Source organism: Epinephelus lanceolatus, chromosome 20 (genome assembly GCF_041903045.1).
Source record: "Epinephelus lanceolatus isolate andai-2023 chromosome 20, ASM4190304v1, whole genome shotgun sequence".
NCBI lineage: Eukaryota > Metazoa > Chordata > Actinopteri > Perciformes > Serranidae > Epinephelus > Epinephelus lanceolatus.
Genome location: NC_135753.1, coordinates 7,387,915 through 7,415,197, shown reverse-complemented (window position 1 = coordinate 7,415,197; position 27,283 = coordinate 7,387,915). Strand labels below are relative to the sequence as shown.

The following is a 27,283-nucleotide window of genomic DNA, read 5'->3' as shown; positions in this document are numbered from 1 at the left end:
AGCCCAGGACTAAGGATATTGGATGTTAGTGTTGATCTAAACAAACAAGCGTTGCTGTCGACATCTGCTTTGTGTCACCTTAAAGGGAAATCTATGAAACTGCTTTAGAACACAATCAGACTTCCTTGCAACTGGTTTAATTCCTCTAAATCTAAAATAAATATTTCTTTGGATTTCAGAGGCATAACCAGAAAAAAAGGCAGTTTGTAGTGTTTTAGTCCTAAAACAATTAAATCATGTAAATGTTTGTCAATCAGCTTATTGTTCAATTGATTGATCATTTTGCTGCTCTAATTGGCCTCATCTTATTTTTCCCTCTTTGCATTACAGAGAAGCAGGGTCAATAGGAAATTACACTCTAAGCACGAAAATAAAAAATGACAACATGTGGCACCTTTAATTTCCTGCCCTGTTCTATTCTGATCGGTCCCGCTTTGGCTCCAGTGATTTTCCCCACAGATGGAACAAACTGGATTTCTTCCCTCCCTCACTCCACTTGTTTTATCCCCCTCTCTCTCCCTCCCTCTCTCAGTTTTCCAGCCTCTGATCCAGATAGTCCTCCACCCTTAGCACATGATGCAGGTAGCTGAGAAAATAAAAGAAACACTGAGAGTTGAGTGAATGTATCAGTTCAGATGAACGTGGAATTACGCAGCCTGAGGCCAAAGAGGGTTTTCATTATTGTGACACAAGAAGCAAACAGAAAGCTGTTGAATCCCTACGACCAAAGAGCTTTGAAGATGTTTTCATGACTCACCATGCTCAAGAAGCCTTCACTGAGCACACTGTGTTTCCTTTTATTCCAGCAGTTACCTGTTTCATTCAGTTTTCCCCCAAAGTAGCAAACCATCAGACAAACATGTGACTGACTGTGCTCTGTGTTTCTGTGATCTGCAGTATGGGATGGGAAGCAGCGGAGGCTCCAAGTCTTCCTTCACACCGTTCGTAGATCCAAGGGTGTATGGGACCTCCCCGACTGATGATGACGATAACATCTCTGCCTCAGGTACATTTTCTCACAGTGTCGTACCTGGAAGCCCCAAAGTAATCACAAGATGAATCTAAAGAGTCTTGAGACAATTAGCAAGAGAAAAACAGAATTCTGCTACACATGATTAGCTTTGTTTCTCTGATTTTTCTCTGCAAAACGATTGAAGTAAAATGGTCTAAGAAGGGAAAATCCCTCTTTGATTATACTGCGACTCATAGACATTTACCCCAATTATTATTATAAACTGAATTTTAAGCACTGTTCACATAGACCAAGACCAAAATGAGCCCTACCATACACCCAACATAAAGCAGAACAATGCAGTGCACCTGTCTTGTGCACATTGTGCAAGTACTTCCACCCATCTGTTTGCTCATGGGCGTGAGGGTCCTAAAATGTGGTGTTGTCAGGTGCATTGTTAGTGTATTGATATTTTGAGGCAGCAGAAAGTAACTGCACCATTGACCAACAAAGTCAATGACCTAGTCTAAAGTCAAAATGATGCAGTATTTCCTTGCTATTTAAAGGGCCCGTTATTCAGATCACAAGTTGCACCTACATAGGTGGGTTTAAATGCGCATACACTCTGCATATTACACACACAGGGATGCACAGATGGGTTGCAGGTGGGTGAGATAATATCTCATTAATGAGGAGAATATTAATGACATCAAGGGTGCAGGAAGTGGAACAACACGGTCTGTTAATAGTTGGCTATTTTACCATAACTCATGTATTATCTAAAAAAGTTTTTAAAATTTAAACAGCACGTGATAATAGGAGGACTGTAAAAACTACATGAAAAAAGATGTTTACAGTATGCAAATTTAATGAATTCCCCCGATCTGACATGACAATGTCATCTGGTCAAAGTGCAAGGGACGAGGTCAGCTAAACTTGAGAAGAGATATGCTGTAGCAGGAGCTTATCAATACTGTGGACAGGCTGACAAGATCAGAATATGGTCAGGACAGCTTTTAGCTGCTTTTTAGACAGATTAAATGTCCTTGATTTCCACTGTGGGAACATATCCTGTGGGATGGAATTTTATAGCAGCTAAGGATGGAGCGGCAGACAAGTAGCTTTAACATTATGAGTAGCTGAGGGGACTTGAGTGGTTTCAGCAAACAGACAACTGGATGTCCAACACCATTCAAAAGGAAATATTAGATTTTTTGGCTAATGTGGACCAGAGAGAAAATCTGTCTGAGCTGAAGGAGCGCACATTCTTCGGACCAACAGAACAACTGATTTAAGTACGTCCGTGCAGTTTTCCTGTTACTCCCCAATCCAACCACTTGATTACGGTTAGAAACAAATTATGTTTTGGCTTGAAATACCTGCTTTTGGTGGCACAATCATGGCTGGAAATGCCTGCCACACACACTAAGGTGCAGCACCCCTCAGCAAAAATGCATTACTGTGCGCATGAATGACATCTCTATAATGTGAACATAGCAGAGAGCAGAGCAGAGCAAAGCTGCTGTCTGACTCCCTGTTAAGAGAGATGTTGTGCACATTTACACACAAGGAGCAGCGTAACTTCATTGATTCGTTCAGAAGCTTAAAGTTTAGCTCTGCTTCTTCTGTCACTTTTATAACTACAATTTTTAGTTTTGCTGCTTACATTTCCCTTGTTTCCCTCATTACTCTCAGCAGAAAACCGCTCACTGCTCCAAGTTGCCAAATCCACCATGTACAGTAAATAGCAGTGCACCAGCTGCAGGCACACCTGGCTTTGAAAGGGGATGAGTGATGAGACTGATTGGTTGTATTCATGTTGCCCCTTGCATCTTACTTTGTGCCCTGATTATGCGCAGTTCAACTAGCACAGTAACTTTGGATAGAGTGAGTGTAATTATAATGTGCTGTATGTCATGTTGATCTGCAGCGTTGTTTGCTGATGAGCTGCTGAAGCAGGAGCAGGAGCAGGCGAGGCTCAACGAGGCCCGGAAGATCTCTGTGGTCAACGTCAACCCAACCAACATCAGACCGCACAGCGATACGCCCGAGATCCGCAAATACAAGAAACGCTTCAACTCTGAGATCCTCTGTGCGGCTCTCTGGGGTGAGACAGTCACAGAAACACCTTCACTATAGTAATATTAATCATGAGCAGTTACACAGGTAGTGAGAACTGGGCATGTATGTTTGTGCAGGAGTGAATCTGCTGGTGGGGACAGAGAATGGCCTGATGCTACTGGATCGAAGCGGTCAAGGCAAAGTTTACAACCTGATCAATCGACGGCGCTTCCAACAGATGGACGTCCTGGAGGGACTCAACGTCCTGGTCACCATCTCAGGTTGGTGGAAGCAGTGATGCAATATGACTAAGTACATTTACTCACTGTACTTAAGTACAAATTCAAGGTACCTGTACTTTAAATATTTCCATTTTAACTACTTTATACTGCTACACCTCTACATCTCAGAGGTAAATATTGCACTTCTTCCTGCACTACATTTATCTGACAGCCTTATTTGACAGCCTGACTTTTCAGATTCCAATTTTTCATCCCCTTCCTGTCCAGTGAAAACCACCTATCTCCAGATGTGTTGATGTTGAATGTTTGTTAGAAACTGTAGGATAAAGTGTTCCTTTATGTGTTGAGAAAATTCTAAATAAACTTTTTAAAAACCCTCTCAGATTAGCTGGAAAATCCATTGTCAAAAAGCCGAAAACCAGGCTGTTTTCCTGACCCCATGAAAAGCTGACTTTTTAGAGAGAAGTGGTTCTCACAGGACAGCCGCACTACAAACATATGATGATAACAAGTTCCTGCAAGTGTTTCAAAACAAAAGCCTAGTCAGTGGGTTGCTAAAGTGCCTCTGCTGTTTCATGACAGCATTTTTCACTCGAGGACACGTCAAAAAGTCTGAGGTGCTGTTGCCATAACACCATGTTTACAGTTGTAAACAGCAGCAGATCGTTCTGTGTCCCTATTGGTCAAAGTGATAGCTGTGATGGAAAGAGTCGTGGAAGGCAAAAAAGAAATCAAACATGCCAGTCTTTCTGTCAGAACATCACAAGGCATCCAAGTTGCAGCCTCACTTGTATATGACACACTACACGGGCTAAAATGATCAATTTGCACAACACTCATTGTGGTTCACGATCCAAGCCGACACTGTAGGACGGCCAGGTCGGGCTATAATTGGGCTGATATTGCGTAGTCTGAACTTGGCATTATACATCTACAACCGTAACGTCCAACATGCACATTAATACAGCAGTAATATCAATACAAAAACAACGGATAGAACAGGAAACACTGACAGCATGAAACATTTTCCTGCAACATACATACGTTTACTTAAACTACTTTAAATACATTTTGCTGATTACATACTTTTAGTAAGTCAGATTTTGACTGAAGGGCTTTTACTTGTAGTGGAGTATTTTCACAGTATGGTATTAGTACTTATACTGAAAAAAAGGATCTTAATACTTCTTCCATCACAGCCTAAAAACCTACATCCTGCAGGGCTGGTGATGCCTGGTAATAACTCCACTGATCAACCGCTAGGTTTCAGCATCTAAAAGGACGTTTTACTGTGGCCGTAAATTTGATGTTCAAGTAAGTTTGGAGGTTCTTGTAAAAAAACAAAAAAAGACATTTTATTGCATGGAAGTTCACTCTTGACCTTAACCAAACAGTATTTAGGTGCCATGACATCTACACATGCTAAGTAATTTCTACCATAACCCGGCCCTTTGCATTTACTGGAGAAGACTGAGAAGCACTTGAATGCTCCAATCATCAGTTTTCCTCAGCTGTCTTTGTTGATCACTTATTTCAGCCTTTTTTATTTAGTCATTGTTTCCTGTTTCCCCAGGTTACAGTTGTCTCTTTCATTTTCTTGTGCTCCCCACTGGTTTTTAGTACAAATAGAAAAACAAGACAATAAACATGACGCAGATGTTTCTATTTTTACCAGATTTGACTTTTTATTTTGTGTTTTGCTGCCTTCATAAATAAAGCATTTGCTGATCACATTTGAATGGATGCTACTGCTGATGACATAGAAACAGGTCTTTGCGCTGATGCAATAATAAGTCACATTGAACGAGTGTTCAGTATTCAGATCCTTTACTTCAGTAAAAGTACTAATACCACACTGTGAAAATACTCCACTACAAATCAAAGTCCTGCATCCTGAACCTTAACTTAAGTAAAAGTATGTAAGCAAATTATACTTAAAGTACTTACTGTAAAGGTATTCACTGTGTAGTGAAGTGTTAAATGATAAAATGTAAATGTAAATTGCACTCAGGCATCAGTGGTGGAGTGTACACATTCCAGGTAAGAAGAATATTATTTATCTGAATTGTTATTTTCTTTCTATGATCAGGGAAGAAGAACAAGCTGCGTGTTTACTACCTGTCCTGGCTGAGGAACAGGATATTACATAACGACCCTGAAGTGGAAAAGAAACAGGGTTGGATCACTGTTGGGGAGCTGGAGGGCTGTGTGCACTACAAAGTTGGTATGTCAACTGGTATATATGTGTTATGAGGACACAAACTTGTCAACACACCCACAGTATGGGGACTTGCTTCCATATGGAGGCAAAAAGTTGGTTTATGCAAAATTAACTGTTAATTTATGTATCATTATTGTTGGATTGGGCACTAAGATTTGATTACCTCTCTAAATCTTAAAGCATCTGATTAATTGATAAATGAATGATAGTATTTTCATATTTTCTGACTGAACGTAAAGTTTACAAAGCAACCAAAATACACAATTTGACATATCTGACTGCTTTTATGCTTTTCTGCTCTCCTCCTGCAGTAAAGTATGAGAGGATAAAATTTTTGGTGATTGCTCTGAAGAACTCAGTGGAGATCTACGCCTGGGCACCTAAACCTTACCACAAGTTTATGGCCTTCAAGGTAAGATAAGTCCCAATGCACTTCAAGTGTTAATGAGTTGGGTAAACGTGGGTAAAAGGACCTCTTTGTCTTACAGAACATGTGAGCTAACAGGACACAAGCAGAAGACGAGCATGATGTTTGTTTATTTTTATTTATTTATCCAGGACACAGCCTCACTAAGATACAGGATTTCTTTTACAAATAGGACCTGGCAAAGAAAAAAAACTATGGTTTAAAAGCATGTCAATACTGTACATCAAGTCAGCAAACCAACAAACCAGCAAGTGGAGAAAAAATTGCAGGCATGCTTTTAATCAATTTAAATACATATCCAGAAAAAATTTACTTGTCTTCATGCATGACCTTGCAGTACCTTACCTTACATACCACCAAACAGGGTATTTTGCTGTGATTACACCAGTATTTTCCTGAAATGGCCACAGGAGATGGCTTTTTCCATAATCCTACATCTATCTATCTATCTATCTATCTATATACAGTACAGGCCAAAAGTTTGGACACACCTTCTCATTCAATGCGTTTTCTTTATTTTCATGACTATTTACATTGTAGATTCTCACTGAAGGCATCAAAACTATGAATGAACACATGTGGAGTTATGTACTTAACAAAAAAAGGTGAAATAACTGAAAACATGTTTTATATTCTAGTTTCTTCAAAATAGCCACCCTTTGCTCTGATTACTGCTTTGCACACTCTTGGCATTCTCTCCATGAGCTTCAAGAGGTAGTCACCTGAAATGGTTTTCCAACAGTCTTGAAGGAGTTCCCAGAGGTGTTTAGCACTTGTTGGCCCCTTTGCCTTCACTCTGCGGTCCAGCTCACCCCAAACCATCTGGATTGGGTTCAGGTCCGGTGACTGTGGAGGCCAGGTCATCTGCCGCAGCACTCCATCACTCTCCTTCTTGGTCAAATAGCCCTTACACAGCCTGGAGGTGTGTTTGGGGTCATTGTCCTGTTGAAAAATAAATGATCGTCCAACTAAACGCAAACCGGATGGGATGGCATGTCGCTGCAGGATGCTGTGGTAGCCATGCTGGTTCAGTGTGCCTTCAATTTTGAATAAATCCCCAACAGTGTCACCAGCAAAACACCCCCACACCATCACACCTCCTCCTCCATGCTTCACAGTGGGAACCAGGCATGTGGAATCCATCCGTTCACCTTTTCTGCGTCTCACAAAGACACGGCGGTTGGAACCAAAGATCTCAAATTTGGACTCATCAGACCAAAGCACAGATTTCCACTGGTCTAATGTCTATTCCTTGTGTTTCTTGGCCCAAACAAATCTCTTCTGCTTGTTGCCTCTCCTTAGCAGTGGTTTCCTAGCAGCTATTTGACCATGAAGGCCTGATTGGCGCAGTCTCCTCTTAACAGTTGTTCTAGAGATGGGTCTGCTGCTAGAACTCTGTGTGGCATTCATCTGGTCTCTGATCTGAGCTGCTGTTAACTTGCCATTTCTGAGGCTGGTGACTCGGATGAACTTATCCTCAGAAGCAGAGGTGACTCTTGGTCTTCCTTTCCTAGGTCGGTCCTCATGTGTGCCAGTTTCGTTGTAGCGCTTGATGGTTTTTGCGACTCCACTTGGGGACACATTTAAAGTTTTTGCAATTTTCTGGACTGACTGACCTTCATTTCTTAAAGTAATGATGGCCACTCGTTTTTCTTTAGTTAGCTGATTGGTTCTTGCCATAATATGAATTTTAACAGTTGTCCAATAGGGCTGTCGGCTGTGTATTAACCTGACTTCTGCACAACACAACTGATGGTCCCAACCCCATTGATAAAGCAAGAAATTCCACTAATTAACCCTGATAAGGCACACCTGTGAAGTAGAAACCATTTCAGGTGACTACCTCTTGAAGCTCATGGAGAGAATGCCAAGAGTGTGCAAAGCAGTAATCAGAGCAAAGGGTGGCTATTTTGAAGAAACTAGAATATAAAACATGTTTTCAGTTATTTCACCTTTTTTTGTTAAGTACATAACTCCACATGTGTTCATTCATAGTTTTGATGCCTTCAATGAGAATCTACAATGTAAATAGTCATGAAAATAAAGAAAACGCATTGAATGAGAAGGTGTGTCCAAACTTTTGGCCTGCACTGTATATATATATATATATATATATATATATATATATATATATACATATAGATAGATAGATAGATAGATAGATAGATAGCAACCTGAAATAAAAACCAGAGAAGCTTGAAAATTCATTCCTTTTGCAGCAGAAAGATAAGGCTTTCTTCTGTGACATCATGCGGTATGCATGTAATGATGTCACTGCACTATCTTACTTGTGGTGCAAAACTGCGTAGTGGCACCAGAGGAATAAATGATGAGTTTATCACAACTCCTTTTCACTCTGCTCATAAGAATGAGAATATCTCAAAAACAAAAACAATTAACATAATTGTAATAACTTATGGAAAAACTTTGTTTATGTTTCTACATTTAAAAATCTGTTGGATCAATATGTTTTGTTTTTCTTATTTTGTCAAATCGGATGAAAAAAAAATCCAATTTTTGATACTCTCAGAAATGACATCACAATAAGCAGAATTAACAATGTAGGCACTGGCAGACCATTTCCATTGCAAAGTTTTAAAGAAAAAGTTGATTTTAATTGGAAGCAGGTTGAAGTTATCTAGCTACACTGGCAGCTTTTTATGCTTTCTTTCATTCCTTCTTTATTTATTTTAGAAAATTAGATTTTAGGACTGAATAATGGACAGAAAGCACTCAATCAGATGGGGATTTTGCCTTGAGGGGACATTCTGCTTCCATAACAAGTGCTTGTCCTTCTGATACATAATATACATTTTGTTGATAATGTTCTTGTACTTCTGCTTACGTTAGTCAAACTTTGAACATAGGAGTTTTATCAGTGTTTTTAAATTGTGTTTGTGTTTTAAAAATGTTTTACCCATTACTGAATTAAAGATTATGATACTTCTTCCACCACTGCAAATTCAGTAGTTTGTGCATTCTAAAAATGGTGGGCCATAGCTTCAGTCTGCATCTTTTTGTTTTGTTGGAAAATCTTTTTGGTAAGTTGTATTATTTTCTGCTATACAGTTTTATTTGGCATATTTTGTTGCTAATTTATTATTGGTCTAAGTGTTTCTCTAATTATGAACAGAACAGAATTAATTTGAAATTTTAATGTTAACGCCTGTTTTCTCTCTGTAGGTTTGACTGTATGTGTTTGAATAATAAATCTACTTCTGGTGATTCACTTTCTAAAAATGTTTCGTGGTTTCAGTGTGTGTTGTTTGTCATGAGTAGATCTCTTTTATGGATTATCCTTTAGGTGTTTATTTAATCCATCTGTTTTTCTCTCTTTCAGTCATTCACTGACCTGCAACATCGCCCTCAGCTGGTTGACCTGACAGTGGAGGAGGGACAGAGGTTAAAGGTCATCTATGGCTCCAGTGTTGGCTTCCATGTCATCGATGTGGACTCTGGAAACCCCTACGACATCTACATCCCCTCACATGTTAGTCTGTGTGTGTGTGTGTGTGTGTGTGTGTGTGTGTGTGCGCGCGTGCGTGCGTGCCTGCGTGCGTGCGTCTGTCTAAATTATGTCCTGCTATGATAGACATTATTTGAACATTTTCCTTTTTTTAAAACATTTATTGCATGTGATTGCATGTTTAAATTGAGTGATTGTAAGATCAAGTTGCATAATTTAAGGAATGAATGAATGAATGAGTGAGAGCAGGTGAACTAATGATTGAGAAAAGATGAAATAACAAATGTGTGACCGAGTGAACAAGAACAAATGACAGAGTAAACTTATGAATTAATTAATAGATGACAGGGTGATTGAATGAAGGAATAGCTGCTTTAATGAATGAGTGAATGAATGAGTGAGTCAGTGAATCATTAAATAAATAAGTGAATGGATAAGAGGGTGATTGAATGAAGGGATAGCTGCTTTAATGAATGAGTGAATGAATGAGTGAATCAGTGAATCATTAAATAAATTAGTGAATGGATAAGAGGGTGATTGAATGATGGGATAGCTGTATTAATAAGTGAATGAATGAGTGGTGTAGTGGGTGAATCAGTGTCCTCCTCTAACCCTGGTCTGGTTACAGTAAGAGATGGACTGGGGAAGGAGACGGTAACCACAGCAACCGCCTCACATTGCTTTTGGCAATCATGAATCATGCTGTGCTCTTGTCTGTTTCCATGGTGAATGCGTGGCTGAGGAGCGGGAGACTCTATTGTTGCAGCAGTTTCTTCTCTCATAGGGTGGGAACAGGGTGTTAAGGGGGTCCAGACCCCCCTGCAGGCTCTCGCCAGCTCCTAACCCCCTGCCCCCACCCCCTCCAACCCCCTCCCGTATGTCGCCCTGGCAGATTCAGGGTCAGGTGACTCCACACGCCATTGTGGTTCTGCCCAAGACGGATGGCATGGAGATGCTGCTGTGCTACGAAGACGAGGGCGTCTACGTCAACACCTACGGACGCATCACCAAAGACGTGGTGCTGCAGTGGGGCGAGATGCCCACCTCCGTCGGTACGTCAACCAATCAGCTCGCTTCTCCCTGACCCCCCTGACCTCTGACCTCTATAAGCGGTCTCAGCAGATCATCCTTCACCCTCACTATTATCTGCCACACCTCGTCCGTTCAAAGCAACACTCCTCTCTCTCCTCCTGCCTTTTGCTTTCAGTCACACCTTTAAACAAGAAGCCAAGGCTGTAGTCTCAACTGTTTCATTACCTACTCAAAGGAATACAACAGGTTTTTGAGGGTTGAATAGACTGTTCAGCTGTATTTTGTAGAGTGATGAAAGCATACTGCACACAGCAGGAGCCAGTGTCATCCATGTGAAACTGACTGTTGCTTCATGCTAACACTTTTACATGTTGAATAACAACCTGCTCAGGACTCTTTTCTTGAATGAGTGGTGCATGGTGCAAAGCAAATTTTAGAAATATTATCTCTAGCTGTGCTAGGGACTGGCTCACATAGATGCAAAGGTGTAGATTGTTCAGGTGGGCATGCAGGGGACCTCAAAGGGCTCTCCCTCTCCAAAACAAACAAACCTGGAGATTCCCACTTACGTCTGATAACTTAAGATCCAGACGTCTGGTGACTAAAATCCCTCATCCAGTTGAAATTTATAATTATAAAAACAACTAAAATATGAAAAGCGTATCCTAAAAATATGGCTTGATAAACTGGATAAAAAGTCAGTTTGTGATAGCTTCTGGTAGACAACTACAACATTTTTATTCTTTTGTGGGAGGATCTGAGGCTACTCAAATATTAAATGTTTTGTGTGAGTTATAGTTGGAATAAAGGATAACAGTTTCAGAATTAAAAATCACTTAAAAAGTGTTATCATGGAGCTCTGCAGTGTCAGTGTTTTCATCACTTAACTGGTGAGTTGACCAAAGAATGGCAACCCAAAAACTCAGCGTATTTCTTTAACGTCAAGTGTTGAACATTCATCTGCTGCATGAGATGACAACAACACGTCCCACTGAGCATTACCTCGACCCTCTGCCCCGCCATACACACACACACACACACACACACACACCAGTCCAGTCACCAGAAGATTGGCATTGTATGTTTTTGCAAACCACAAATATGTTATATTTGTATGTTTAATATGTATCATATCAACATTTCTAAAGTGATGTAATATATGAGCTGACTTTGTCATCAGAAGGTGGAGGGGATTGTGGTTGGTGTGACACCTAGACAAGTTGTTGTTTTTTTAGCAAGTCATTGCTGTGTTACCAGCAGCTTTTAAGGCAGCAAATGTGGATGTATTTTAGGAGCTAGTCTCTACGTTTCCTGGAGCTTTTAGTTCCCAGCCTTCACTGTTTATCCTGTGCCTCTTAAATTCCCAAATGTTGGTGTAATTTAGCAACCTGTGACTGTGTTTCTTGTAGAATTATAGTTCCCAAATGTGGGTGTTTTTAAGCGATCCATGGCTGTTTTTCCAGCTGCTTTTCAGCCCCCAAATATGGATGTGTTTTAGGGACCTGTCCCTGTTTTTTCTGCAGTTTTTTAGTTCTCAAATGTTTGTGTTTTTCAGCGACCCATGGCTGTTTTTTCATTGCAGATCGTGCCAGAAAAAGTAGTTGTCTTTAACAACTTCACTGCTTTTCAGCAGGGATTGTGCCCCCAAAATGGATATTTTAAGCTAAAACATTTTTCCTGACCACAACCACACAAGAAGCTTTTATGCTTAAACCTAACCACATATTAAGCACAGTGTTGCTGAAACATAATATTCAGGTTATTGATACTCTAAAGTGTTATTGTTGTCTTTTATTATGTACTGACTGGCTCATCTGGCTTAACTGGCTTTGTAACATGTCCTTGTGTGACTTAAAAGGCGCTTATAACTTAACTGTGTTATTGTTATTATTATAATTGGTAAAGTTTCAACATGACTGCTACATCATAACATGCAAATGTAACATATCCATGGTTTGCAAAAATGTACAATGCCAGCATTGTTTTATTGCGATTGGTGTACATGCGCGCGCGCGCACACACACACACACACACACATCTTTTACTTTGGACCCTCCTTTTTATCTGTTTTTTTGTGTTGGGGGAAATGCTTGCGTGTTGTTTGTCTGCTGTGTTTAATTCTGTCCTGTTGTTCTGTATGACTGTTAAATATTTCATTCTAACATTCATCCTTGATTGCATGAACTCTAAAACAGCTTAAACTAAACGATATTTGCAAGATTCTGCAGACTAAAGGTTTACAGTGCATCTAAATGGATCTATTATTTATTAGTAAACTCAGTCGGACCGCACAAAGAGGAAATTCGAGCACATCAAGGATGGATCTCGGATGTTATAATCCGGGTGGATCAAAGTCTCTGTGTTTTTCCATTCGGCCTTCACTCTCTGATTCTCAGATGTCAGTGTACTATAACCTGATTGATTAAACATGTATGTTTGACTGACTGCGTCTGTGTCCTGAAGCACTGGTGGTCACTGTATGTGTTCAGCGTGTGGACATCGTCTCCTGTTAACATGTTTGTGTGTATTTTACTGTCAGACCAGTTTCTCACAGCCAAGCCCAGACAAAACACAAAAGCTGCGTCGTCGTAGCTTCAATCTCTTTCCTCAGCATCAGAAAAAACAGAGCTCTATTGCAAGAGAGGAGGAACAGAAAGATCTTCCACTGAACTTTATTTCTCTGCTGACCCTTTTCCACTGGTTTAGTCTCTCACACTTAAGACATGGCTCAGCAACATGTTATTTGTATTTCTGTGCTCAGAAGCCATATAGCGCCAAAACGTAATGGCCTTCAGCACTGATTAAAGAGAAAGCACATTTTTAAACAATGTTCCTGAGATGTTCCTCAGATTAAAAGTTTTCCACTAGAAGGATTTTAATGTGAAGCAGCTTCAGAAAAGCTAAATTTGTCAGTCATCTTAGTCACTCAATTGTGCTCAAACAATTCATTTAAATAAAATACTGACATCAACGGTAATGGATACCCAGCAAGCATCCTGTTAGGCTGTCCTGCATTATGTGTTGCTTTGACAGCATCTTTCCCAACGCCATGATGAGCTCAGAGGTCGTGATCGTTCACATCAGTCAGAAACTGCTGCAATAATCTCCTCCCGGAGGTGAGGCTGAGGAAGCCTCACTGTGTGACTGGCTTGGGTGTGAGACTGGTGATGAGTCTTCTCCTGTCCAATCCCCCTCTGCGTGTGTGTGTGTGTGTGTGTGTGTGTGTGTGTGTGTACGTACGTACGTACCCTCTCCTCTTCCTGCAGCCTACATCCACTCCAACCAGATCATGGGCTGGGGAGAGAAGGCCATTGAGATCCGCTCCGTGGAGACGGGACACCTCGACGGAGTTTTCATGCACAAGCGAGCTCAGCGACTGAAGTTCCTGTCAGAAAGGAATGACAAGGTGAGTGAGTTGGACCTGGACTTTGTGTCCATCAGTGCTCTCTCTCTCTCTCTCTCTTCCTCATAATCTCTACAAAACAGATACCTGCAAATGTATGCAGGATCTGTAAGCAACGGGAGAAGATTTTGGTATCGGAAGTGTTGTGGTCTCAGGTTGTTGTCCATTTGTAGCTTGGATTTATAAAGAGAACTGGATGAGGGGCCATTCATTCCTATGAAAGTTGCCCAGTGGTGCATGAAGCCAAAAAAAATTAACTTCTGTGTGTAAAATCACCCAGATCTTTGGCTTTGCTACCGCATCACTGGGCCCATAGAGCAGGGGCACTCGAGACTTCTGCCAGCTAAGTGGCTGACTTCTGAGTTAGCCCTCTGTTAATTTGAATGGGGCTAAAATGCTTCTAGACTTTCGAGATGATATTGGAATGTAAAGATCGAATCCCAAAAGGAAAGGTAATCATTTTGCAGAGGCTGTGACGCTAAGAAATATTATCCACTAATTTACAGTCTCTTTCACAATACAAGGCTATGTAAGTCTTTTTGGTACCAATGGCATCACTTGACAGACCCAGAAGTTGTAATTACACAGTTTGTCCACTATAATAATAATAATAATAATAATAATCATAATAATAACTTTAATTTATATAGCGCCTTTCAAGAAACCCAAGGTCACTTTAAGATACATAGTAATGAAACAATAACACCAACAGAACAGAACAGAACTATGTCAAATTGTTCTTAAAACCAGGCGCTATTCCTGGAGCTTGGTTTGTAGTCCACGTATTAGCCAATCACATTCTCAGAACCTATTGTCAGATGACCATTTAGCTTTTTATTAGCTTTTTAAAAATTTTGTCTGCATGAATATGTAGATATTTAATTATAGAGATAAATTGAAATGTTGCCTGGACCTGTCTCAAGTTGCTAATCAAACTGTAAACAGTGAGCGCAGCACTGAGGAGGGAAGTCTGGATATCCGCTGGCTACATCAGACCCTAGAATCACCCAAACTACCATATGTATTTGTATTTGGACAATTTACCAGTCATCTGAAGTGAGTTTTCTTCTGGTTATCAGTTGCTAGTGCTGTAACTCAGGGTATTCAGACACCAACACTATCAGCTCTTCCGCTTTCAGCGGGTGAAGCTATTGTTCAGGAGTATCGCTATTCTAAAATACATTAGCCAGGTGAAGCTGAAGTTAGTTTGGTAAAGTATTTCTACTTTGTTGGGATATTGCTACCACCAAGTGTTGCCACTTGTTGTGGCTTGCTGCTGAAAGCATTGGTACTTTCGACAGTCAGCAGCTCAAACTACTGTATGGTGACAGGCTTGTCTGGGAGGTAAAACTCAAGCAACAGACCGTAAACGAAGCGTCAGGTGACCAAGTTTTTGTACGTGTTGGTGGGCAGTTTAACTAGGTCCTGGAGAGACAGTTTGCCGAATGGAGACATTTGGAAACTTCTGTTCGTAGCAAGAGTAGGTTTTTGAATGACTGGCAGCGTAGTGTTAAGCCCTTTTATAGGAGGAGGGTCTCAACCCTCCCTGATACTGACTCACTTGATTCCAGCTATACTGGCTGGCAGAATGTAATAGGAGCCTCTGATGAGGTCACGCTGTAGGCGTTCCCATTGTGAGACACTCACTCATGCTATGCAAGTAACCTAAAGTTTTGTCCTCATAGCGTCAAGGAACATTATTGTCCTTTTCTTCTGTGGTGTCGCACCTTAAAGTACTGTTTTTTTAAAAAAAAAATCAGTGATTGAAGTCCATTTGATAATGATTTTTGAGATTAAAGTTTTACACACGAATAGACAATGTGACTTGACCACTCAGGTTTTCTGTTTAGACCAATACATATATAAATAAACTTCACCATTTCTACTGTATCAGGAGTGAATAATTTGGGGTTTTAGATAACAGACCAGTAAAGGTCATTAAACTGAAACAGATAAAAAAAAAGTCCCTACAGAGACAGGTGTTGACTGAGGCTAATGCTGTCCTCTCCGTGTGTTTCCTCCCTGCAGGTTTTCTTCGCCTCAGTGCGTTCTGGAGGCAGCAGCCAAGTCTTCTTTATGACCCTGAACAGAAGCTCCATGATGAACTGGTAACCTTTCTCCTTCGACCCACAACCCTCCTCTTCTTAACTCTGAACATCGCCCGACATCAGGAGAGAGGGATAACAGGAGGACAGCGTGTGTGTGTGTGTATGTGTGTGTGTGTTTGTGGAGGAAAATGTGGAGTTGCTGAATGGACGATTGAGCAACTGGAGGAAGAGTTAAACCACAGGAGTGTGCCACCCCTGTATAGACACCCTCCAACTATAGGGGGGCGCTACAGGCCCCATGGATGATTTCACTGCCTGCTGGACAAAGGTGACTCCACGCATTGACAGTGGGCGATGCCTTCACCTTCCCTGTGGACTGTTCGATGGGCTGATGGTTGTGCTTGAGGGTTTTGATCCAGACTTTAAAGGACACTGACATCATGCCGAGTAGCCTTTGACCTCCTCACTGGATTGAATGGGGACCTGTGGAGAAGTTCTTTGTGTAGCACATTAATGATTTCTTACAGGGTGTTCACACTGCGAGTACGATTCGTCGTTCGACTCTGCTTGTTGGTGGTAATGCAGGGGTGCTGAAGCCAATCAGAAATCTTTTGGTGCGCTGTGTTACAGTGAGTAAACATTACTGGTTATTAAGGTAGCATCAATAGAGGAAGAAAACTTGACTTTGCATTGACCAAAATAGTGGATGCAAATGTTTTTGAGACAAGCTTATCTGAAGTGTGTCAGTTTAAAAGTTACTCTTAGCTGAACCAAAATCACTTCATCCACACTAATCTCGGTTTTCCCCATCGGTTTGGCCCTGTGTCCACACTGAGCTATGTTTTTCTCTCCCAAACATTTTAACTTTTTGAAAACAAAGTACAAAAAACAATAAACTATTCAAATGTTTCACTGTCACAACATCAGCCTGAACAGACATGGCCATCGACATTTTGGCAGTTAAGTTAAAAAGCAACTGATCACTGGATGTTGACAAGACATCAAGTAAAGTCTCATTTGCAATCTGTGATTTCAGATTGTTCTAGACGACAATCGTGAGAAAAACGTGGTGAAATCTTTGGACCATGGTCCTCCTAGATCTTACTGTTATATTTACTATTGTAGAGCAAACATGGCGAAGCAAATTTAAATTAAATTTAAATTTTCTTCATTTGTCAATCCACACAATCAATCAGTTGGCAGATGAAATGTACCTCCTTGTGTATCCCTCTTTTATACACACAGCACACACATGCATTAAACGAGGTTGGTTAGTGCAGCATCAGCCATAGTACAGTGCCCCACAACAGTATAGGGGTTTGGTACCTTGCTCAAGAGGACCTTTGCAGTGCCCAGGAGGCACTGCAAAGGTCCTCTTCAGCTGCCAGTACACACTCCATATTTGGTCTGTATGGGGACTTGAACCGGCAACCCTCTGGTTCCCAAGCCAAGTCCCCGCAGACTGAGCCACTGCCACCCCAATGAAGCCACAGTGTGACTGATGCTTGGGGCTGGGTGTTGGTACTCAATGCCTTTATGGTATCAACCAAAATAACCCAGAATCTAAATTTCTCTACTCAAACAATAACTGCATTCAATCCTATTTGTGTCAGGAGAGTGATCCCCGACCGTCCTGAATCTCTGCCAGATACGCTATCTTTCTGTTGCAGCTGTCTCCGTAGCCGCTCTCCTCCAGCAAACTGTCAGTTCAGTGTTTCCCCGGTTAGCACGAACTAACTCTCACATCTGTCCCTGGAATGGAGCTTACACTCCCAAACAGTCTGTGTTGCGGTGAAGTCAAGCACAGCGTATTAGACAGAGTTGGCAGGTCAACGTACAGAGATGTCACTGACCCATTTTAAAGTAAAACTACTATACTAGACCACATTCGATATTATGGGTATCAAATTGTGTACTCTACTGGTATCGGTATCACTTTGAAGGTGCTGATGTTGGTACTGATAATGTAATTTTTTAAACAATCCCCAACTTCTGCTACTGTATGACACTTGTCTACAAACCAAAATATGGCATAAATTGACACAGACTACACAGGCAAGCTAGTGTTATACTTCAGCTGAAAACATAACCTCAAGGTCGCTTTGCAGAATTGCCAATTGAAGTGTTAGCACTGTGACTAAAGCTTGTTTTGGCGTCACTTTTGAACCTGACATGGATGATGCAAGTGTCTCTGCTTACATCTGTTTGTTTTTCAATTAATATCAAGTGCTACAATCCAGCATTCAACATTCATCAAACAATCTGACATGACTCAAAGCTGATATCATACAGTCTGACACAGATTGTGACCAAGACTTTATTGGACTCATCTCACACCTCAGACAGAGATTTTGCTACTTTCCTTTTGTTCAGGCATTTAATTATGAACAGAGACATTTACAAAAACTACCTAATATGGACACAACTTTGCTAAATTAGCTGTCTAAGAGGCAACCTGGATGGATTGTGGCTGATGATAGCACCATGAATTTCACATTACTTGCAATCATCACCTTATCTGTCCCGAATCGAGGTCAAATTCACGAAAGGTATTAGGCTAATGATATTGTTGTGCAATCTGTCTATAAAGTTTTGCAGCGGAGTGCAGTTTGCCTTTTTTAGCGTCTGATTGCAGTTATCCATGCGGCAAATTATAAAGGCTGGATTTGAGCCAACAAAACATTAGACAGAAAAATAGCAGAGAAAAAGAAAGTACAATTTTCAGATGGTCCTGACCGAGCCAGGGATAGCAATAGCCAGAGCCAATATGATTTCGGGTTGACTGTCTGAACGTCCATCCGTCCATCCATATGTCCATCTGTCCCATTCTATCTCATGAACACCTTGAGGGAATTTCTGAAATTTTGCGCAAACATTCACTTTGACAAAACAATGAACTGATTCAATTTTGTGGTCTAAGGTCACTGTGACCTTGCATCGATCTCATTCTTGTGATCGTGATATCTCAAGGACGCCTTGGGTGGAATTTCTTCAAATTGGACACAAACATCCACTTGAACTGAAGAATAAAGTGATTAGAAAATGATGGTTGAATGTCAAAGTTACTGTGACCTCGGAAAACGTGTTTTTGGCTATAACTTAAGAATTCATATGCTAATTATGACAGAACTTCACAATATGTCCAAAATGTCCAATAGATAAAATAATGAGACATGGCCGAAAGGTCAAACGTCAGTTCGCTGTAGTGTCATAATGTTCTGCATAAAACACTTCCCTGGCCATTACTCAACATCTCAGGAACAGATGGGGAGACATTTGGTCAGATACTGAATTGGTGACACTAATCTTGGGTATCCATCTTGAAACTGTGCTGATTGTATAGATCTTCTGTGTTGCCGGGGGGGAAGATGTGTGTGAAGCATCCATGTTTTCACAAACATGGATGTAAACTGTAAGAGAAACTTGACCGGAGGCGTGGAGGCATACAACCACAGGTTGGTCATTTTAGTTTTTGACATGAAACTACTAACTCAGTGTTTTTACCAGATTCAATCACCAGGCCTGTTTGTTTTGGAGAGGAAGAAACCTCTGCGGATGATTTGTCTACTGCTAAAACCCTCCTGATCAAAGACCAGTGATGGAATTCTAACCAAGGGAAGTTCCAGCTGGTTGCAATGTGCAATCCTCACCTCTGGAGGTCAATAAATCCCCCTAAATCAGGCATGCCGTTCCTTTAAATATGTGCAAATAGCACAGGATCACCAAGTCGCCGTATGTTTTGCAGAACAGTTAGGGATGCATTTTACCCTTTGCAGGTGCTTTGAGAATTACATAGTTTATTTTTGTCTTATTTGTGCAGGCTTAGCGGGCACAAAAGCTGTGCAATCCTTTAATGAATTTGCCTGTAAGTGTGGACACAGTTTGTATCAGCCTTTAACCACTCTGAGGCCACTGGTCAAATATTGAAGTCAGATTATTTATATGGTGGTCCTTGTTGTTTTTATTATATAAACCACCTCTGATAGTGATGACTGAATCTTAATAGATGTTTTCTTGACTAACATCTTGTAGCAAAAACCTTGAGAGTGTCTTCTTCACAGATGTTTTTCTCATAAAGCAAATTACATCCGAATCCAGTGATCCTAGAAAGTTGAGCTGTGGTCGACGAGCAAGTTGTTTGCCTGATCGTTGCTCTCTATGTGTTGGAAGTGAATGGATTTGATGACGCTCATAGTGCTCATAGTGTGAACACTCATTTTGAGTGCTGCTGGTGAAACACCTTCTGTGTCTCTTTCCCATCAGGAGAGAAAAATACCACAAACATGAAGTGAGTGTCATAGGGGAAATGAGACATTTTACATCTGTCGCTGCACAGTTGGTTTCAGCTACTGCGGCTACTTTGTACTGGTGTATGCCTAGTAAAGGAAGGAAGGTTGTAGATATTGTACTACTGCTGCAACAGCAACACAATAATGAAATCTTCACATCATTTCTCACAAGAAGAATTTGGTGTAGATTAGTTTTCTGCCCTTTGTTCACTCCACCTTTTTCTGTCCCTGCTGTTCTGTGTCCTCTGCACCTGTGTAAATACTCACTTTGATGTTAAGGACAGACTTTGCAAAAGCAGGTGAGAACAGTGAAAAAAAAACAAGTCTTGCTTTTTTTTGTCATACCTCTGTAAATCTGTCCGTTCTGTAGTTTCTCTTAGATGGGAGTTTTTTTTCTGATGATAAGCCGAGCGAAGACTTACACGAATGTTTGGTTTGGGTTAACACTCCAAGTTTTTCTCTTTTTCTCCGTAGTTCATCACTGTTTATTTAGTTGTGCATTTGCATGGTGGCATACATGTTTTACCTGTCGTCACTTGTTATGAATTGTAAGTTTAAGGCAATACACAGACTGGTCTGACTGCAGAAGCTGAATGCTGAGAGTCAAACTTTATACAGAAGCCCTGAAGCATTTTCCTTACAAGACTGAGCTGTATATTGAAAGTTTTGAAACTGTAAGAACTTAGCTTAGGGCTTTTATCTCATGAGTAACAGTCAGATAAGTCAAGATTGTACACTGAATAATTATAAATTTACCATTACATTTATATTTTAGGTATTTTGTTGATGCTCACACCCAGAGCAGCTTTTAAAGAGCAAGCAGGACGGGGCTCATTTTTCACCAGGTTGACTCTTTGATGATGAAAAATGCTGATGTTTAAGGTATTGTAATGAGGCTGTGAGAGAGAAAAGTGGTTCACCTTTTACTTGATATTTCTTTTATTGTTCATTGATCTTAAAGGATGCGATAGGTGTAAGCGATGCCACTTTAAGGCCAGCTGAAGCCTTTTACATGTGCAGGATGTTAGCATTAATCAACACCCTGTGAATAAAGGTCAGGAGGCAGGGTCAGTTTGAGAGACCATAGATGAAAAAGATATATATACTGTAAGAATTTTCGTTTATGATGATATCTTACTGATCATTTTAGAGAAAGACAAAAAAATATTGTTCACTTATTAAAGCTTAGTTGTCTTTCTACAGAATAGAGAACATAGCTATAAGAATTTCTAAAAAAAAAAAATACAATGTTTTTATTGTGGTATTATTTGTATTTGTATTTCAATTTTTGTACGTATCAAGACTGTGAACGTATGTACGGCTGTCAGCCTGTGCGCGTGTGTATGTTTGAGTGTGTAGGTGAGCAGGTGTGTGCACAGGTGTGTGACATGCATGTGAGTGTATGTTTTCACCTTGTCTGAATCACTGGAATCAGTCAAAAGACGACCTCAATCTGGTAACACACATCTGTGATGTTGGAAATTCTACAATAAATGTCCTCTCCTTGTACAGCAACACCACCGGCTCCACTCTCTTTCTTTACTCTGGGTTTGTATGACAAAGTTCTTACACCATACAGTGTTGTTGACAGGTGCGTAGGATAAAAGGAACCTACACAATGTTGATCACTTGCACTCAATAATAAAAGGAGTACAAGTCATTATCATTGTACATCTACCTTGTCTGCTTTCAGGAAAAATGGTGTTTTTGTTGTTTGCTCAAATTTGTTTCAATTCTCAATTTTTTTGTGCAGGTGATAGCCGTGGCTGGAGGCATTATGTTTACTGATTGTCCGCCCATCACTCTGTTTGTCTGTCCATTTGTTTGTCCGTTCATCCCATTCTCGGGAATACGATGGGCCCTATTTAGATGGTCTAAAGCGGACGGCGGAGGGCGCATAATCCATGTCGCAAGTGTCATTGCTATTTAGATGCAGGCGCAGTTGTCATTTTCACGCCCTGCGCCCCCGTCATCTAACTAACAAATGAACTTGCGCTTCTCTGGGTGTGTTGGTCTAAAAATGAGTAGTGGTCAGGCGCAGTCATGGCGCGTTGCTAGTTAGATGACATAAAAAGCAAATGTGCCAGTGACCAACAAAAACCTGGTCTAAAGTCAACGCTGCAGTATTTCGCTGTTAAACAAGTTAGTAATATGCGTCTCTAGGCGGGTGCACAACGCGCGTGCACTCTGCTCAGACACACACGGAGCAGCCACACATATGCAAAAGATAACAAATAAAAATATGATTACAATGTGAAAGGTTCTTATTGTGCACATTAAAATATTTATCAGAAACACGTCTTAATGGTCAATCATTAATCAGAATGATCTAATCGCAGTAATAGCCTAATGATCATCATAATCCGGGAGGTCCACGCTGCAGTGTCCGAATATACGGAACTGCGAGCAGACCTCCACGGGCTGATGATGCATAGCCTGTAAAATGAACTTGTCTTTCCCAATTGAATTGTGATCATTTTGGCATGTAAATCACAAAATCACACATGTTAAAACGTTTGATAAACTTTATTTTGACATAAATACAACAATAACCAGCTTCTGTGAACTAAAAACGTAAACTTATAGCCCTACAAGTACAAATGTGTAAAAAAAACTTTTAGAACGTAAAACTGAAGATCATCTTGTCAGGAGGAGGAGGAGGAGGATGCACAGCGGCCGGGGGAAGCTCCGCAGCCCGCGCGCAGCCAGACCATACGGCCCGGGTGCAGCCACGGAACCAGCCCTTCCTGGACCTTCGGGCGGGGGGTTCAGGATGCTGGAGAGGGAGCTGGGCTCTCTAACCTCCCGGGTTAAAATAAAATTGAATAACTTACAATTTGTTGACAGCGTTTCTCCCGTGCGCGCGCGCTCTCTCTCTCTCTCTCGCAGTCTCACTCTGTTTCTTTTCTTTTGGCTTTTCTAAGATGACAGATGCTGAATATATACTCCCTATCTGATGCTGTGGCTGTTTGTGGCTGGCTGAGAGGGATGTGAACTTATCAGTTTGCAGCTGTGTTACTGTAATCAAATCAGGTTGGGTTTCCATTACGCGTGCCAAACGGTGCCAATCCCCGTTGATCTGACATCAGATGTGACGGGACAGTCGATATAGACATACATTTATCGTCTCCTCAGCTGTAAAACGCTCACTCTTTGCAGTTGGTAGGTCCGCCATCTAACTAGCTCTCCGTCGTGCGCTCCAATCGCGCCTCTCTTAAAGGGAATGAGAGGTGACACTCTGATTGGCTTATTGAATGATAGGCCCAAAACACACCCATGACTAATTCACAGAGTAAGTCCAACCCTTTTAGACTCTCCGCCATGGCGCACAGCCAGAAAACTCGCTGTCTAACTAGCAAGTGACTGGGACACACCATGCGCTGCACGCCTGGCGCTTTGCATTTTAGACCATCTAAATAGGGCCCGATATCTCAAAAACACCTTGAGGAAATTTCTTCAAATTTGGCATAAAGCTCCCTCGGACTCAACGATTAACTAATTACATTTTGGTGGTCAAAGTTCAGAGTCACTGTGACCTTGCATCCATCGCGTTCTTGTAAATGGGATAGCTCAAGAACACCTGGAGGTATTATCTTCAAATCTGGCACAAACACCCACTTGGACTCAACAAAATAAACTGATTGGAATTTGGTAGTCATAGGTCAAGGTCACTGTAACTCTGTCTGATGCATTCTCGTGAACATAAATAACTGAAGAACACTCTGAGGGAATTTCTTAATATATGGCACAAACTTCCACTTTGATTCAAGGATAAACTCATTAGAACTTGGTGGTCAAAGGTCAAGGTCACTGTGACCTTGTGTCCATCTCATTCTTTTAAATGTGATATGTCAAGAGGGCCATCAGGGAATTTTCTCAAATTTGACACAAATGTCCACTTGGACTCAGGAATGTACTTATTAGAATTTGGTGGTTTAGGTCAAAGGTCAAGGTCACTGGTTGGTCACTGGTCACTAATTCTAGTCATTCTTGTAACACTTTATTTTGATAGTCCAGTATGGATAGTTTATAGAGCAGAGGTGGGACCAAGTCATTGTTTTTCAGTTCACAAGTAAGTCTAACATCTTTGAAGTGATTTCCCAAGTCCTAAACTTTGAGTACTTTGTCCTAAAGAAATCATAGTGCACTCTTCAACAAATATGGTGCCATTTGCGAAATGTACAAAAAATCAGAAATGCTTTGCAGATTTTGTTTGTTGGAAGTTTTTCATTTTTGTCTGTAATTTTCAGCTTGCCAGTTTGCATACTGCAATCTACCATGTAGTTGTGAACAAAATTATCTTTGCTATCATTTTTTGGTAAGTAATGTAACATTAGCTCTTCATAGTTTTCTACTGCAACTTGACTGGATTTTGGCCGATTCATTCAAACAAAGTGGATCTGGATCCACTGTGAACATGACCATTCTTTCTATGTATCAAAAGATTATATGATTTACCTTGTCTCTTTGAAGAAAATGTTATCAAATATTTGTTAATGGGATTCAATTTTCTATTTTTGTAGTTCGTATTTTCTAATATTTTTTAATGTCAGACTTTGACTGCCTGTATTCATCTTGATAAATGGTTGGTGGACTGTGAAACCATCAGGGACAACTGTGGAAATAACTTTATTGTTCCATCCCTGCAGAGTCTGATACATTGTATTTGATAAATATACCAATATTTCAATCATTGAGTCCCGGTGGAGAAAATTTCCAGGTCAAAACTATGGAAATATTATATAGAACAAAATAATTTACAGCAATGGCTGACCCAGAGGGGTGAATTCAACATTTTTAGTAAACAATATATTTGCTGCTGCTGTTTTCTACAGTTTTGTTCAGCTGCTTTATTAAGCAAAGCAGTGAGAGCATGAAACAGTATTAACATAACTGAATCAAACCTGCACTCCCAACTCAAATCTGAAGTAGGAACCAATGTTTACAGATACTCCTGCTTCTTTGAAACAAGACCCACTACTCAAACTTTGAATAGATCTGTGGTTTTTATCAGATCAATTTATTAAAGTTATTCAAAATGTTCTTTGAGAGACTTTACAGCAGAGTAAACATCACAGGGGTTAATTTTAATACTTAAAAACACAGATTTGAGTTGGATTATCACTTTTAATATTACCATGTTACCTATTTCAACACAGCGGGCTCTAGTTTCCCGGCGCAGCGCAGGGTGGCGAACCCTGCACAGAGCTAGTTTCGAGCAGCGCAACCTGAGGCGCGCTCAGTTTGGTAGTTTGGCAGATCGAGGTGCGCTGAGATGGGTGTGGCGGCGCAGCAAGGGGAGGTGTCAACAGATGCAGCTTGGTGCAGTGACAGTTTCGTGCCAAAAGGCTTCGCCGAAGGTGCGCTAAAAGCTTGCCAGCTGAAACCACGTCTACTGTCAGCGCAGGCGGAGCGCAGCCGGTGTAAGCCGAAGTTTGGCTGACCAGCGGACAGTGTGCACACGTCACCAAAACCTCACAGGCAGGTTTCCAGAATGTCAGGCACATTAACAATGCAATAAATACCCACAGAAACCACTATTCAATGCAACTATCTGCAATCAGCACATAAATGTATCTCTATATCGACTGTCCCGTCACATCTGATGTCAGATCAAAGGGGATTGGCACCGTTTGGCACGTTTGGCACGCGTAATGGAAACCCAGCCTGTAACACAACTGCAAAATAATGAGTTCACATCCCTCTCAGTCAACCACAAACAGCCACAGCATCAGATAGGGAGTATATATTCAGCATCTGTCATCTTAGAAAAGTCAAAAGAAAAGAAACAGAGTGAGACTGCGAGAGAGAAAGAGAGAGAGCGCGCGCGCACGAGAGAAACGCAACATTGATTTAAAATTGTGGTGACCTCCTCCCAGGCTACCTTTGCATCATCAGCCCGTGGAGGTCTGCTCGCAGTTCCGTATATTTGGACACTGCAAGCTTGGACCTCCCGGACCAAAACATCAGTTTCCTCCTGGGAGACGTTTGGCCGTCTGACACTGCTGCTCTCTTCCGCCATGGCGAATTGACTAAACTCTCATTACGCCTTCGCGGGGCGCATTTAAGGGTGAGGAGAGGGGCTCATTTGATTGGTGTGATGTGTGTAAAACCCACTCCACGCCTTCTCTCCTCCCTCTTTCCAACTTGCGCAGGTAGGGGGGACGGAGGTGGGAAAGAGGAGTAGCTGCGCCAGCACGCACGGTGTGCCAAACTTGCAAAATCCGTCTGGCCACACCCAGTTGGCGAAGCGCAGGTGCGCTGCGCCCCCGCCTCGCCCGGTCTGCGAAACTAGAGCCCAAGGTATCATCAGTGGTGGAAAATAACTAAATGCATTTACTCAAGTAATGTACCTAAAGGATCAATGTGTGGGATTTAGGGGGATGTATTGGAAGGAATGGTATATAACATTCATAACAATGTTTTCATCAGTGGGTTATTACCTAAAACTAAAGGCCCGAACATACTCGGGCGGAACGTACGCGGAACAGACTCCGCGAGGAACGTCCGCAGTCATTCCATAGTCACTTCCATAGTCGAGCGCACTTCCGCGTTGTAGTTTCCTGTAAAAATGTCCGTGAAAAATCCCCGCGATGTGAAAAATACATGCCGAGCAGTCACTGGTGCGCGGAGCGGAGTCCCGCGGTCGTAAAATCTGAGCTTTGCGCGCACAGGGCTTACGGACGTCCGCTTTGAGTCCGCGCGGACCTCCGCGGAGTCCGTTCCGCATATGTTCCGCCCGAGTATGTTCGGGCCTTAAAGCCACAGTGTGTAGGAATTTCTCCCATCTAACGTTGAAATCATATATTGTGCTCAAACGAGGAGGGTGTGTCTGCAGACCTGGAGACTGTGGATTCAGACATGCAGATCTGGACCCGCAGTTCTGGACACCTTGTATTTCGCGACAGCGCCCTCTAGTTCATTGGAAGCCAACATACTATTAGCTACAACTATTGAATATGGCCGACGACGATCTGAATGTGAATCATATTATTTGTTTAAACTATTTTGTTGACTTGAATTAGACAGCGAACTTCATGTTTTACAGTGATACATTTAAAATGATATGACTGTCTTTACCACGATAGTCTGAAAGGCACATCAAATATGGGTTAAAGTAGTAGGTAATAGTTTAGCTTGTT

The 27,283-nt window shown here is 41.3% G+C and overlaps 1 protein-coding gene across 8 annotated transcripts in view; it reads left to right on the top strand.

Moving 5' to 3' along the window:
- tnikb (TRAF2 and NCK interacting kinase b) overlaps positions 1 to 18,547 on the top strand; it is an 85,886-nt gene extending 67,339 nt beyond the window's left edge. For 7 of the 8 annotated variants that reach the window (XM_078162922.1, XM_078162923.1, XM_078162918.1 and 4 more), the window contains 9 exons: positions 898 to 1,006; positions 2,883 to 3,059; positions 3,151 to 3,294; positions 5,345 to 5,479; positions 5,788 to 5,888; positions 9,244 to 9,393; positions 10,262 to 10,421; positions 13,668 to 13,807; positions 15,833 to 18,547. In XM_078162922.1, coding sequence (XP_078019048.1) covers positions 898 to 1,006; positions 2,883 to 3,059; positions 3,151 to 3,294; positions 5,345 to 5,479; positions 5,788 to 5,888; positions 9,244 to 9,393; positions 10,262 to 10,421; positions 13,668 to 13,807; positions 15,833 to 15,916 — 1,200 coding nt within the window. In that variant the 3' untranslated portion in view covers positions 15,917 to 18,547. The remainder of the gene's footprint in view (positions 1 to 897; positions 1,007 to 2,882; positions 3,060 to 3,150; positions 3,295 to 5,344; positions 5,480 to 5,787; positions 5,889 to 9,243; positions 9,394 to 10,261; positions 10,422 to 13,667; positions 13,808 to 15,832) is intronic. The other variant, XM_078162920.1, reaches the window with a different exon arrangement.
- Positions 18,548 to 27,283: the final 8,736 nt, after the last annotated feature.